The 14678-nt window shown below is 34.8% G+C and overlaps 1 protein-coding gene across 2 annotated transcripts in view; it reads left to right on the top strand.

The window, feature by feature from the left end:
* Positions 1–14678, top strand: part of Lrp1b (LDL receptor related protein 1B) — a 1779190-nt gene that overhangs the window by 1392925 nt on the left and 371587 nt on the right. For both annotated transcript variants that reach the window (XM_033757153.1, XM_033757154.1), the window contains exons 42-43: positions 9256–9445; positions 13826–14030. In XM_033757153.1, coding sequence (XP_033613044.1) covers positions 9256–9445; positions 13826–14030 — 395 coding nt within the window. The remainder of the gene's footprint in view (positions 1–9255; positions 9446–13825; positions 14031–14678) is intronic.

The raw sequence follows: 14678 nt of genomic DNA, 5'->3' as shown, positions 1-14678 counted from the left end.
CTGATTCAAGGAAATTATAACTGGGAATGATAACAAAAGCTTTTGTTTGTTAAGGACAGAGTTGCATCTCTGCAAGGAAGTGTGTATTAGGAACAAGTGCTTAAAAGTAGGAGTATAAAGACAAAACATAGCAAAAGAAAAGGATACAATTGCTTCCTACTCAAACCTATGTAATGATTGCCTCTCTTACAAGAAGGTGAGAGTTTAAAGTTACGGGATCACATTCATGAAAGGGATCTTTGTTGTAATGGTCGGCCACAAAAGAGCCAAATTCATGTGGTCACGAGTGGCACAACTTTAAAGATGATTCAAAAGGTATTTTCTTGCCATTGTATATTCTAACTGGTTATTTTTCTACATCATAACACTATTGGGGTTATTTCTACATTTGCTTGCTGTTTTACTGAACTCTGTCTTTGTACAGTGGTTTCTCTGTATTTCAAGGTGTTCACTCACAAAGAGTAATGATTGTTGTTGTTAAAACTGAGGCACTCATTTAAAATTTTACATTATATAGTAGATGTTTATTGTGTTTATCATTTAGTAAATTAGAATGTTTAAAAATGTTGAGTTTTGCAACACTAAAAAGATTTAAGAAAAAAAGGCTCCTACAGTGAGTGAAAAGATACAAAGCTACTGCAGTGATATAGGTACATCCAGGCTTGATACTTCATATATTGACAGCCACTTGGGCCATCTGCAACTAGAGTAGATCTTCGATTATCATTCTTTTGGTCTAAGGATGATATTGTTTTCCCCCCACATTAATAAACACATAAAGAAATAAAATAGATTGATCCTTCAAAATACCTTTCAGGGAAAAAAGTACCTTTCACATATCAGAGTTCAAAGGGTATCTCTCTGACCACATAACACTCTTCTAGATAGACTCAGTAGGAATGCCCATTTTTATCAAATTAGAACTTACATTTATGTGATTCATTGGTTTGTTCTCACGTCTTTTCATTCATTCGCACCACGAGAGCTTCAGACCTTCTCGAGTGTGTTCTCTAATCCACATACTATAAAATTCAGGTGCAGTGTTGTAGAAAACATTCACTGGATTGTGCATTTATCATCACTTTCTATCTGAGAAGACTTTCAGTACCCCACTCCCAGAAGGCATCCACACCAGTTAGATGTCCATTCTCAGCCACCACGCGTTTCAAGTCCCCTAACCACAGGCGATTGCTGATCTACTTTTTGTCTTTGAAGGTTTGCCTATCTGAATATTTCATATAAATGCGATTATAAAAAGTAGTCTTCTGTGATATTCCTTGGCCTTCGTACAGTGTCTACAGGGTTCGTCCTGTGGCACCGTATACCGGAACTTCGCTTTCCTACTCCACAATCCGGATGCACTGCAGTTTGTTCTTCCATTCACTGGTTTACTGAATCTGTGCTGTTTCTGCTTTTCTACTGCTATACATAAAGCCTTATGATGAACGTATGGACCTAATTTTTCATTTTTCTTGGATATAAATAAACTATTAGAATTGCCAGGTTGGATTCTAAGTCCATGTTTAATATTCTGAAAAAATCTACCAGACTATTTTACAAAGCATCTGAGCCAATTTAAAATCCCATTAGGACTGTATTCGTATTCTAGTTCTTCTACATCTTTGCAAAAGCTTATTATATCTCTTATGGTCATCATAGTGGAGACAAACTGTGATTTTTGTTTGCATTTCTTTGATGTGTAATAATAATGTTGGGCAATTTTCACGTGCTTATCAACAGCTCTTTGTATAACTTCTTTGAAGAAGTACTTATTTTAATTATTTTTCCTAGTTTTCCGTTGAGTTCTTTATGTTTTTGTTGAATTTTAAAAAAATACCTTGTTATAGCTTTTATCTAGATGTCCCCAAAAGTCTCTTTCGGTAATAGGTGGGCAGGTTCAAAGGTAACTGGATTAGGGTACGCGACACTGGGATAAAAAGGTGCCCTACACGATACGTGTCTGGCACCACCCAAAAGAGGGGAGCCTGGAAGGATGAAAGGGAAATGTGGGTGGTGGCTGCTGCTGCTTTTGCTTGGCTGCTTCACTGTTTTGCTGTCTTCTGCCTGCCTTGCCTGGACAGTTTCTCCTCTGCCATATCTCTGTGGCATGCTGCCCTTTTGTGGAGCCAGCAGACTATGAACTAAAATCTCTACAAATAGCGACAATCAACCTTTCCTCCTTTGACTTTGTGTACTGGGCATTTTGTCTCAGCAATGAGAAATGTAGCTAAGATGTATGTAATATATTCAGAATGTCAGTTCTTTAGGACGAATGCTTTGCAAATATTTGCCCCCATTCTGAGTTAGGTAATTTATTCTCTTCATAGCATCTTATGAAGAGCACAAATTTTTAGTCTTAATGAAATCCACTTGTTTTTACAATTTGGATTCTTAATTCCATATCTAAGAAGGCTTTGCTTAATCCAAGATTATGAAATTTTCCTACTATATTTTATTGTAAGTTTTGCAAAATTGACCTTGTACCATCAGGACTGATACATTTTGAGTCTACATGATTGTGTGAGTGTGTTTGTGTGTGTGTGTGTGAGTGTGTATGTGTGTGTGTGAGTGTGTCTCATGTGCACATGTAGTTGCTGAATCCTTTAAATGATGATTTTTTTCTTCATTAAGTATTTTTGGTACTATTTTAAAAATCATTTGACCATAAATGAAATATTTATTTATGTCTTATAAAATTGATTTCATTTTCTTTTTGTATATCACATTGCCTTGCTAACTGTATCATTATATGAAATTTGAAGCCAGGAAGTATAGTCTTTTCACTTTGTTCTTCTTTTGCAAGATTTCTTTCTCTAACGTAGGTCTCTGGCATATTTATAATTAGTTACAATCACCTTGTCAATTCTGGGGGAAAGCCAACTTGGATATTGATAGAAACTATAGATCTACTTGGATTTTATTCTTAGCTCAATGACATTAACCCTTCCCTTCCATGAATAAGGGATACTTTCCATTTGTTTAAGTGTTCTTTAATTTCTTACAGTGATAGTCTGAATTTTGTCATGGCTAGGTTTTAGAATATACCATTCTTTTGGTAAACTTATTTCTAATCATTCTATTATTTTAAATGCTATTGTATGTAAAATCACCTTCTTAATTTCGTTTTGGATTATCTACTACTATAGTAAAAAACCAAATGAATTTATATACTACTATTTTATCTTATAACCTTGTTGAGCATTATTATTTCTAATTATTTCTTAGTGAATTGCTTAAGATTTTATATATTCAAGAACTTGTCATCTGCAAAAACATATTTTTCACCTTTCCTAGCAATCTGGATTCTCTGTCTCTCTGTCTCTTTCTTTCTCTAGAATATATATATATTCTAGGGAGACTCTCCAATTCAGTGCGAATGGACAGTAAGAATATACATCCTTCTATTCTTCTTATTTTTCTTGAGGTAAAATAGTCATTTTTTTCATTAAATAAAATGTGGATAGATTCTTCTTATTAGGTTAGGAAGTTTTCTTCTCAAGTATTTTTAAGTGAAACATTATTGAATTTTATCCACTAAACCTGTAGTTTATCCATGACTGGTTACTGATTTACTGCAGAGACAAACTCTTCTCAAGTATTTTTAAGTGAAACATTATTGAATTTTATCCACTAAACCTGTAGTTTATCCAACACTGGTTACTGATTTACTGCAATGAGAAAAACTAGACACACACACACACACACACACACACACACACACACACACACAAAACATATATAGAAGAAAGAAAAGAAGGTATCTTAGCTATTTTCTCATTGCTGAGACAAAATATCTGACACTAACAAATTAAAGGAGGAAACGTTTATTCAAGCTCACAGTTTGTAAATCTCATGGTCCACAGTCCACTGGTTCTAAAGTAGGCCAACATGGCAGAGGGGAATGACAGGAGAAACAGTTTATGGTGTGGCAGGCAGAGGCAGCAGCAATGAAGACAGGTATATACGACCCTCCAGGCCATGCCCACAGTGATTACCTCTTCCTAGCAGGCTTCACTCCTAACATCACATCCAGCTATGTACTCATCAGTGAACTAATCTAGTATCACACATCTATGATCTAGTCACTTCCCCAAAACCCCACCTATGAGCAGGTGAGGCTCTGTGTGTTGTGTGGGGGTGGCATCTAGACATAAACCATGATAGAGGAAACAAGGAAAAGAGGAACCGACGGAGGGAAGGAGGAATGACAGACTACTAGAAAATTTTTTACAGAAAGTTAGAGCTTAGGCAAAATTTAAATAAACCATTTTGTTAGGCTTAAAGCAGCTACACATAAATAATTCAGCAGGTCTGAATTGTGCAATGGACCAAATGTCTTCTTTGGAAACGACAAATTTAAGATATATGTGGAATGTTCTGTCCAGAGACTTCTCATTTTAAGCATTGTGCCTGGACTGGAAATCAAAGTCACTTTTCTATGTCAAAGTGATTCATATCCTTCAAACCAGATTAATATGCTTCATCCTAGGACACCATCTCCAACACTGAATCCTGATACTTCGTGGTTTTTCAGAACAAGCCAGTGAGTAAGAAAGTAGTACATATTCAACACAAAGTTCATTATAGCTGTTCACATTTATATTCTGTTTTTTTCTTTTCACTAACATTATTGTAAAATATGAATTACAGAAATTAGTGTGTATCATTTTGACAATTAATACAGGTATGTAATATGTTTTGATCATATGTACCCTCTCCTTTCCTCTGGTTCTTTTCCTCTTTCCTAATAGACCTCCTCAATTGCAGTATATTCTTGAGATAAATGTCAGTTCTTGTCAACTTTGCAACTGTACATAGCCATGCTGTTAATTCAGGCAAGTGTGTAACAACACTTTGAAGGTATCACTTGCTACCAGGAATGTCTTTACTGACTTTCCATTTGGTAAGATCTTTCCCTACCATTAACATTCATGTTAATACAGGAAGGGGTCTTTTCTCTTCTTCAGTGATGATGAGATGAGAAATTTTGCTCTCTGTGAAGTTATTTGGGTAATTATTAGAGTAGTAGTTTAGTTGATCTCTGCTCTGCTATTAGGAATGATTTCCAAACTATTATTCCAGACTCGAGAATACAATAGGTATAGTACAGAACTGGTTCTAATTTCCTCACCTTGTATTTTTCTGATGAATTGAGCACTCTTTTTACTTTAACAAAAACTTATCAGGGCCATACTTGTGCTGAGACAAATTTTCTGTTCAAAGAGAGTGAAATGAAAGGAAATTTTAGTAATTTTGGTAAGTCTGTAGAGTGAGGAGGTGGTATTTTTACTTGTTTTACAACATGTTTCCAATATAATTCATCTCTTGAGGTAAAAAAAGAGCAATGCTGCTGAAATAGCAGCATTTTAGTTATTTTCTTAATGATGTCTATTGAATATCCTTGAGTTCCAAGGATGTTTAACTCTGTATTAATCCAGTCTGCTAAGTATTGCAAGTTTGGCTGACTGGATAGATAGGTATTTTGTTTTAACTATATAGTCATCTACCCCCAGTGCCTCATATTTCTTGTTGTAATTGTTTAGGTAATTCAGGGATGTGATTGTTCACACACACATGCATGCATGTGTGCAGGCACAATCACACACATGTGCATGCACACACATAACACAAGACTGCTATTAAATCACTGAAAAATGAAATTGTTCTATTTATCCTGTCTCCAGTTAATAGGCAAATGGGCTAATTCCGTGTATTAGCTATTACAAACTGTACTGCTATGAACATGGGTGTACATATATAACGGTGGTATGATTCTTTTAATTCTTTGGGGAAGATATCCAGTAGGTGAATAGCTGCGTCAAATAGGACCTCCAGTCCTGGTTCTCTGAGGTATCTCCATACTGATTTCCAAGGTGGTTGCACCAATCTGCACTCCCACCACCAATGGAATAGGGTTCCTCTTTCCCTACAGACGCGCCAGCATTTGTTATTGGTTGATATCTTGATAGCAGCCATTCTTTCTGGGGTGAGATTGAATCTCAGCATTGTTTTTATTTGCATTCTTCAAATGACCAGTAATGTAGAACATTTTTCATATGTTTATTTGCTATTTCTACTTCTTTGTCCGCGACCTTTCTGTTCATTTCAGATGCCCATGTTTGGATTGGGTCTTTAAATTTGGGAGGTCTGATTTTTTGTAGTTCTTTATATATTCCAAATAGTAGACCTTTGTCTGAGGAGCAGCTGCTAAACATTTGTTCCCACATTATGGCCTCTCTCTTTACACTGTTGATGGTTTCTCTTACTATGCACAGGCTTTTCGATATGAAGAGATCTCAGTTGTTGATTATTTGTTCTAGTTCACATAAAACAGAGTACTACTCAACCATAAAAATGATAAATTATATGTATTTATAGCTAAATGGATGTATACTGAAGTGATACTCTTAAGAGAAATAAATTAGGACACATGTGCAAACAGTTTCTTTGCTGTGAAAAAACTGAAACTGTAAATAAGGATCAAAAGGTATAATAAATGTGAAATAGGACAAAAAGGTGCAAAGGGAAAGGGGAAGTGGAAGGGTATGGAAAAGGAAAGAGGGAAATGGAATTAATGTGAGAAAATGAAAAAAATGGAAACAAGTCATGTACATAGGGAGGGGTGGGGGTTGAAGGGAGGACAGGGGAAGAGGGGAAAGAAGAACCAAGATATAGTATGTAAAGGTACAGAACTCCAATGACGACTATCATTATATCGTATACCTAAAATGTACCAATAAAATTAAAGTGAAAAAGAAAAAGAAAGACGTCTTATGCGTTCTCAACTAAAAATTTTTTGTGATTTTGATATTTTATTTGACTCTTAAATTTCTTTGTGAATAAACTTGTAATTTTATAAGGAGGTAAATATTTTTGATCAAGAGATGACTGAAATTCTATAAAATATAGCACCCGCTTATGCTTTCAGGTTATCCTTGATGAAGAAGATAAAGTAAAAGTGATTGTACCTAGAAGTAAGCTGTATTGTCTAGGATAGCAGCCCGGGGTTATGTGAAGCATAGAAAAGGAACATCTGCTATGGTGATATCAAGTGACTGCTTGCTGAGTGGCAGGAGGGAGTAGCCAAGAGGAAAGTTCATCAGGTCACTGGAGAGGATGCTGCAGGACGTGGATGGATCAGTTTTCCTCTTTCAAGAGCAGTCGTTCAGAGCTGTGTTATTTCTCATTCTGCTTGTGAACAGTGGAGTGCAATGCTGATACTACTGCCAAGAGTTGCATTTTAAAATAATTTGAAAGTACATGAAACAATGAGATGGATGAATTCCTAAATTAATAACCGAAATTCTTTTGATCATTATCAGTATCCCACCCACTTACCACCCAAAACACCACCATATAAGTCACATAAAATCAGCTTAACCAGTTTTATTATGTTTATGTTTTATAATGATTTTTCTATCCTCATTGGCCTAGGTTTCCATACTAACCACCTTTATTAATTCCTTGTAAATTGCTTTTTTTACTGTTTGAGAGAAGGTTACTCATGGGAAATTACCTTGTTATGTAGTTTCCTAGCACTAGACAAGGTAAGGCTAAAAGATCATTTGGTTAGTTCTAACTTGGTGAAGATGGAAAATAAGTAACTGGTATTAGATACCTATCTCCAGAGCAGTGCTGTTAAGAGCATAGATTGTTGCAGTAAGATAAATCTGGAGTAAAATGTGGCTTTAATACAATCAATCCTGTGACCACAAGTTTCAGCTGCCTTCTTAGAAAAAGAGAAGCAATAAAAAGTGTTTCAGAGTAGATTTACCCTTAAAATAAAATGACAAATACAGAATGGTTTGCAGATTTCAGCACATAGAACTCAGTAAGTAGTAGCTTTTAATTACATTAATTTTGATATGGCATATTGCTTGTAGAAAAAGAAACAAGTGACAAAAGTATAATTATATGAGGGACACTTGGTTCAAAAGCTTTAATTATTGTTTTGAACAGTAATATAATTCTGTTGACACAAAAATTAAATATTTACACATCTTAGTCCTGGAAACAACTTTCCATGTACTTATTTTTGTTAGCTGTAAAATTCATTTTAGAGGTTTCTTATAAGAAAAATAGTACACAGTTCTTTCTATTATAAATGTCCTAATATGAATGCACAATGTGTGTGTATCCTTTGTTAAATTAAGCATGCTAAGAGTAATAACTGAGGAAAGCAGGAACTGTGAAAACGCTATAATAATTGGGTTATTCTTTTTAAAAAAGTTCTCAAAATATGACTTTGAAAGATAATATAGCTGCTCTACAGTATCCTGGTTATTGGAAACACAGTTTCAAGAAATAATTGCTCTTGTTTTTCACTCTGTCACTTTTGTGTATTAGCATTTGTGTACTGCCATTTGTCTCTTTCTGACTACATTTAAAACATACGTCATCTGGCTGGGTGTCGTGGCGCACACCTGTAATCCCAGCACTTGGGAGGCTGAGGCAGGAGGATCGCTAGGAGTTCAAGACCAGCCTGAGCTACATAGTGAGTTCAGGTCAGCCTGAACTACATAGTGAGAACCTGTCTCAAAAAAAAAGTCTAAAACATACATCACCTGGCAATTATTTTTTAATGTTTTATTCTTAATATTGTATTAGTAGAACTGAATCAATGAATTTGCCACATCAACCTACTTAAAACATAATTTTTGCATCATTTAATAGTTGAAAGTACAGCTTTTGATTTGCCTTCTTGGTAGTATCACAATAATTTGGAAATGTTTGCTTTTTCTTGACCTCTCCACGTCTATATTGCCATAGAAAACTCATGATTATGTCTAAATGGTATTGATCCAATATGACTTTCAAAAGCATTTCTAAAATTTTACACATGAGTATTTTTTGAAAATTATTAAATTGTACAGAGAGAGAATAATTCCCATTAACCTACATATAAGGTGATTACTTGATTGTGGCTTTTTGGATGAGAAGATTAAATTTTCAATGTCCTGTTTTTGCAAAAAACTTCTTGTAACATTATACATGTATGTAGTTATATAGCATATCAATATATAAATATAGCATGTAAATATATAAATATAGGTGTATATGATCATCCAGAGCTATATTTTACTGTGCATAATTTGCTCTTAATTGTGAGCATCACAATTTTTTTATTTTGAAATTTGCCGTGAAATGGTTGATGAAGTAGCAGCTGTAAGTGTAGACCTTAAGTGCTTTACTTCTGTCTGTAAACCACCTTTTGTGAACAGAAATGTGCATTTCATCTTTGCTTTGCCATCTCAGATGTAGGCTCTGTGGAAGGACTCGCCTACCACCGAGCCTGGGACACGCTGTACTGGACCAGCTCCACCACCTCCTCCGTCACCAGACACACGGTGGACCAGGCCCGGCCTGGGGCATTTGACAGGGAAGCCGTTATCACCATGTCAGAGGACGACCACCCCCATGTGCTGGCCTTGGATGAATGTCAGAAGTAAGAATCACCAAAGTTTTAATTCTGTATAATAAGTCAGGAGACTCTCAGAGCTATACTGAGTTTACAAAGAATAAACAATAAAAACAATGGTTTTCTTCATGATATGGTCATTCTTTATAATTCATAAAACTTTACCTTTCTAATGAGGGTGTTATAAGTATGGATAACTAAAATCTAGAGTATTTAAATGCCAGATAACATTTTCATGACTGAGTAAAAGTAAATTAAAATAACGTAAGGAAAACTAGATGAGAAAGCACAATGTTAAAGATGAAGAAGACATCAATGCACAGCTGGTAGGAATTTTAAGTTTAAAATTACTGTTATATATTGAATCCTAAATTTTTTCACTTTAATAAAGTAATTTTATTAACTTGTGTCACATGAATTTAAATATAAAAACACATGGATAAAATTTATGTACAGCTAAATCTTCAGTATTTGCCAGAGACTCCTGCAGTAAGTCTCTAGTGCAGTAAGTCTCAGTGTGCAGCGCAGGGTTGAAGAAAAACTTAAGACAGAGTTACAGAGAAAGTGTGGACTGCGGCTGCCAGGGCTCCTTCGGCAAAAGGCACTGGCTTGTGTCTTCCACCAAATTTATGATTTATCAATCAGGATAAAGGTGCAATACGTGTACAGATGTGCAGTACGTAAAATTACCATGGAAACTAGGGCAGGCAAGGCTTTAAAGAGAGTCAAAGCATTTTCAAATTAGGAACAGAATAGACAAAATACATGGTTGTAAGTGGAGCACTGTCCTTCAAGCTCTGGAGGCACTAATTGTGGGAATGGACTTGGGTGCGATTGCTCCGACCTCAGCTACAGATGTTATCTCGTAGGAGCCCCACAGCTTCATAGGCCATTACTCTGGGCTTGGCTGTGGCCGTTAGCAGGGAGGTCATGTTAATCTGCGTGTTGCCGCCTTGCTCGAGAGATCCTTCTGGGAGTCACATAGCTTCAATTAGACTCTCTTCTTAAAGCGAGGGACAACTCTTTACAGCATCCACTGCTTATAGCATGTTCTGGGCATAACCAATATCGTGGGCTCTGGCACATAAGATGTACTTGAAAACCATCTAAGAGATCCACATCGGTTTGTTGGCCTAATGTGAAAATATCTGAGAAAAATTTACAGGTAGAAAAGTAGTAAAAGTCGTGATTTTGGAGGAGATGTCAGCAGAAAACAGTTCTAGGAAAACTAAATCACAAAACACAGGTAGAAAACTATAGAGTTTCACTTATATACAATATTGTATGGGCTTGCTAACCAGTCAGTCTTTTATGTTCTCATAAGTAACAGATAAAGAAAATAAAAAGACCCATCTTTCCTTCACTGAGCGGAAGTAGAAGAAATTCCTTTAGTTGTGGTAAAGAAAAATGGAAGAACAGAAAGAAATGACAGAAACCACTGACCCTGACCAATTGCCAGACAAATTAATTATATACATTGCTCAATGTGAAAATAATTAAAATCCAGACACTTTTATGGAGCTGGAAGTCAGATCAGACTTAATTCACTTCAATGAACATCGTCATACACATGAACACTCTAAACGTTAAGGGATGCAATTAGTCCTCGTACAGGTCAAGGTGCCTAAGTACAGGTGGTCTCTGGCCTTCTGCTGCCAGGGCAGTGGGAACTCCACTCAGCTCCCAGCCCTGTCACATGGCACCTTGGGCTGACTCTGCTACACTGATCCCAAAGTTTCCACAGAGGAGCCTCAGGATGGTGGCACATATCCATAGTAAGAATAAAAGAAACGATCAAAAGAATTTATAAGTCATTTCAAGTAAACATGGGGAGGTTTTTAAATAAAATTGTATATTGAAGAAAGACATATTGCTGTTAATCTTGTAGAAAACACTCCACCATGCCATCTCTTTTAATATACCTAACCCATTATTCTTGACAATGTGTCCTTTACTATAACAATTTTATTTATTTATTTATTTATTTATTTATTTATTTATTTATTTATTTATTTATTGAGATGGGGTCTCACTATGTAGTTGAGACTGACCTGGAACTCACTATGTAGCCCAGGCTGGTTTTGAACTCACAGCGATCCTCCTGCCTCAGCCTCCTAAATGCTGGGATTACAGGCGTGCACCACCATGCCCGGCTAATATAATAATTTTTAAAAATGTAAACATTCACCATATTTTTGAAATATCCTTGTAGGTAATTAGTTTTAATTTATAAATGCTTCATAGGCTAAAACTTATACCTTTATCTTATATTCACTGAACTGTAAATTAAACAGACCAAAAATAGTCTAACTAGAACATTTGTAATTAAAGTACTAAAAGTAAAAAAAAAAAAAAAAAAAAAAAAAAAAAAAAAAAAAAAAAAAAGTACTAAAAGGCAGTTTACCCTCATGTATATCAATTACAGTCACTCTTGGGTTAGTATACAGAAATTTTAAAATAAAATTCTAAATGAAAATTTTTCTCCTTAAGTCTAAAACTCAGTTGTGAAATTAGTTATTTGTATAAACTTAACTTACTCAACTCTCTTGACTCCTTTGATTCCTGCTCTGTGTAATGAACAGGTGAAATGAAAAGAAAACTAATATACTTAATATTCTCTAATTTTGAAGCCAAAACTACAGGAAAATATCACAGACAAATTGTGAATTAAATACTTCATGTTATGTGCATAACTTTTAAATTATTTTAGTTAAGTGCATCATTTTAAAAAATATCAGTAAAATTGCTAACAATTAGGGAAAATGGAATGAATGCCTTTTTATCTTTTCCAGTGTATAGTTAAGATAGAATATTTTTTAGTTTATTGGTACATTTTAGGTATAGAGTACAGTTACATTCATTATCGGGATCTTGTACCTTTATATGACAGCTCTTGGTTCTTTTTTTCCCCTACCCCGGCCCTCCCTTCGCCACCTCCTCCCTTCCCCATTTGTAAACACTTTATTTCTATTTTTTAATTTTTTTAACATTTAGCCATTTAGAACACTTTTGTATTCTGTAGATAAAAATAAAATGATATATTTTAAGAAAGAGTAAGGATCACCAACCTCTCTTCAAAGGATGTGGGCTATTTTTAAAATTATAACAAATATTTTTGTTGTAAACTTGATTGTTATCTAGAAATAAGTTTTTACAATATATTAAAATATACACATTAAGTAATTCATTCGACTATATTCATAAATCTCTTTTAAATCCTTTTGTATGGGAATGATATATGAAATCTTCCTGTAAATATGTGATATTATTTTGTAGTTTTTCTTTGTCATTATGTGCTAAGTAAGCATAACTTTCTCTCGAGTTTTAAAATACCCAGCTATCAGCCACACTCCTTGCCTTCCCTTCCTTGCTAAGAAGCAAAAATCTATCTTCAAATAAACTCTTAATAGTAATCCAATAGATAAAAGAGGAAAACAGGAAGATGTTTCAGTAAAAATATGGCTGGGAGACAAGAATCTGACAGACTTTGTATACTTCCACTGATTTCAAACAGATTTCTGAAGAATCATAGGGTTTCCACAAAGTATAATTTAACAGGTTGGGGATGGTGGCACACACCTGCAATCCCAGCATTCTGGAGGCTGAGGCAGGAGGATCGCTGTGAGTTTGAGCGAGACCAGCCTGGGCTACATGAGTTCCAGGTCAGTCCCAACTACATAGTGAGACCCTGTCTCATAAAAACAAATCAAACAAACAAAGTATAATTTAACAAACACTGATTTTTAAAAAAACGCATTCTGCAGCACAAAAAAATTGTAATTTTGTTTTAGGATTTTAGAAATAGCCCTAAAATTCCAGAAACAAGATTGTGATTTATGATGAAAATCATCTAAGAGAAAAAAAAAGATAAGTTATAGAAATATGGAATGTTGATAATTTTTATTCTTAAGAAGATTTATACAGTGGAGAATGTAAAATTTAAAAACCAAAACCACAGTAGAAAGAAGGTTGATTATTATTTTCATCAACATGAAAACAAATATAGTTAGCAAAACTATGTCCAAAATGAGTATGTTGGCTCTGCTGAAATTTAATATGAAAACGTTAGATTATATTTGCAGTTCATAGAAAATTTAAGATCTGTGTTTTGTTCCTAATGAAAATAATTCCTACATATGCATCAAACTGACTTAATTTAACATAACTGTTAACTTAAAGGAATGCATAGGATAATTGTGTTTCACAAATAGATTCCAAGTTTAAGAAATTAGGAAAAATATATATGTAAGCATAATATTTCTGTTTCCCCTTAACACCTGAACTTCCTTCAGGGTCATAGACGATGAAGCAAATCATTTTGCTTAATTTTATTTTTTCCTGCCTACACTAATACTTTTAATCTTAAGGGAAAATTGAATGCATTACTACAATTTATATTTTATTTAGTTTAATGTTTTGGACCAACTGGAATGAACAGCATCCGAGCATCATGAGATCTACCCTGACGGGGAAGAATGCTCAAGTGGTGGTTAGCACAGACATCTTGACTCCAAATGGGCTCACCATTGACCACCGTGCAGAGAAGCTGTACTTCTCCGATGGCAGCTTGGGCAAAATTGAAAGGTGCGAATATGATGGATCCCAGAGACATGTAAGTTAATTGAGATTTTCCTACATTACAGATTTATAGAATGGCCCAAATGAAAATATATGTTTTATACTTTCCTAAAATATATATACAAAGGAATTTTAAAGTAGCCATGGTTGAAACGGACTTATTGAATATCTATTCAATGAAATGAAAAAATTTTTCTGTGGATAATATTTTGGAAACATTCAAGTCCATTTCCTGTTATAGAAGGATATTATCTTTCATAAACGTTTTTATTTTGTTTTGTTTTGCTTTGAGATCTGTCTCACTGTGTAGCTCAGGCTAGTCTCCAAGTCCTGGCAACCCTCCCGCCTCAACCTTCTGAGTGCTGGGACAGGTGTGCACCGCCACACCTCGCATATAAACTCTATTCTGGGCAGACAATGATTCATTTTCTCCTGCTCTTAATTGAACTGGAATTGTTTGAGTGATTTGCACATGCTCCACTGTTTTTTTTTTTATATGAAATGAAACTGGTTACTTGCGAGAGGATAAAAATAAGAAAATAATGAAATGTTTATCTGTGTTTGAGTTCTCAAAGCAATCAAAAGCTCTGAAGAAAGGGAAATGGAATTCTTTTCAGAGTCAGGCTTGTTTTACTTGCTTATCTCTCTGGGTTGCAAATGAAACATTAGAGAAAGTTTCTCT

Source organism: Fukomys damarensis, unplaced genomic scaffold (assembly GCF_012274545.1).
Source record: "Fukomys damarensis isolate Sample0158 unplaced genomic scaffold, DMR_v1.0_HiC HiC_scaffold_29, whole genome shotgun sequence".
Taxonomy (NCBI): domain Eukaryota; kingdom Metazoa; phylum Chordata; class Mammalia; order Rodentia; family Bathyergidae; genus Fukomys; species Fukomys damarensis.
The sequence above is the reverse complement of the archived record's forward strand: the minus strand, read 5'-3'. Positions and strand labels throughout refer to the sequence as shown.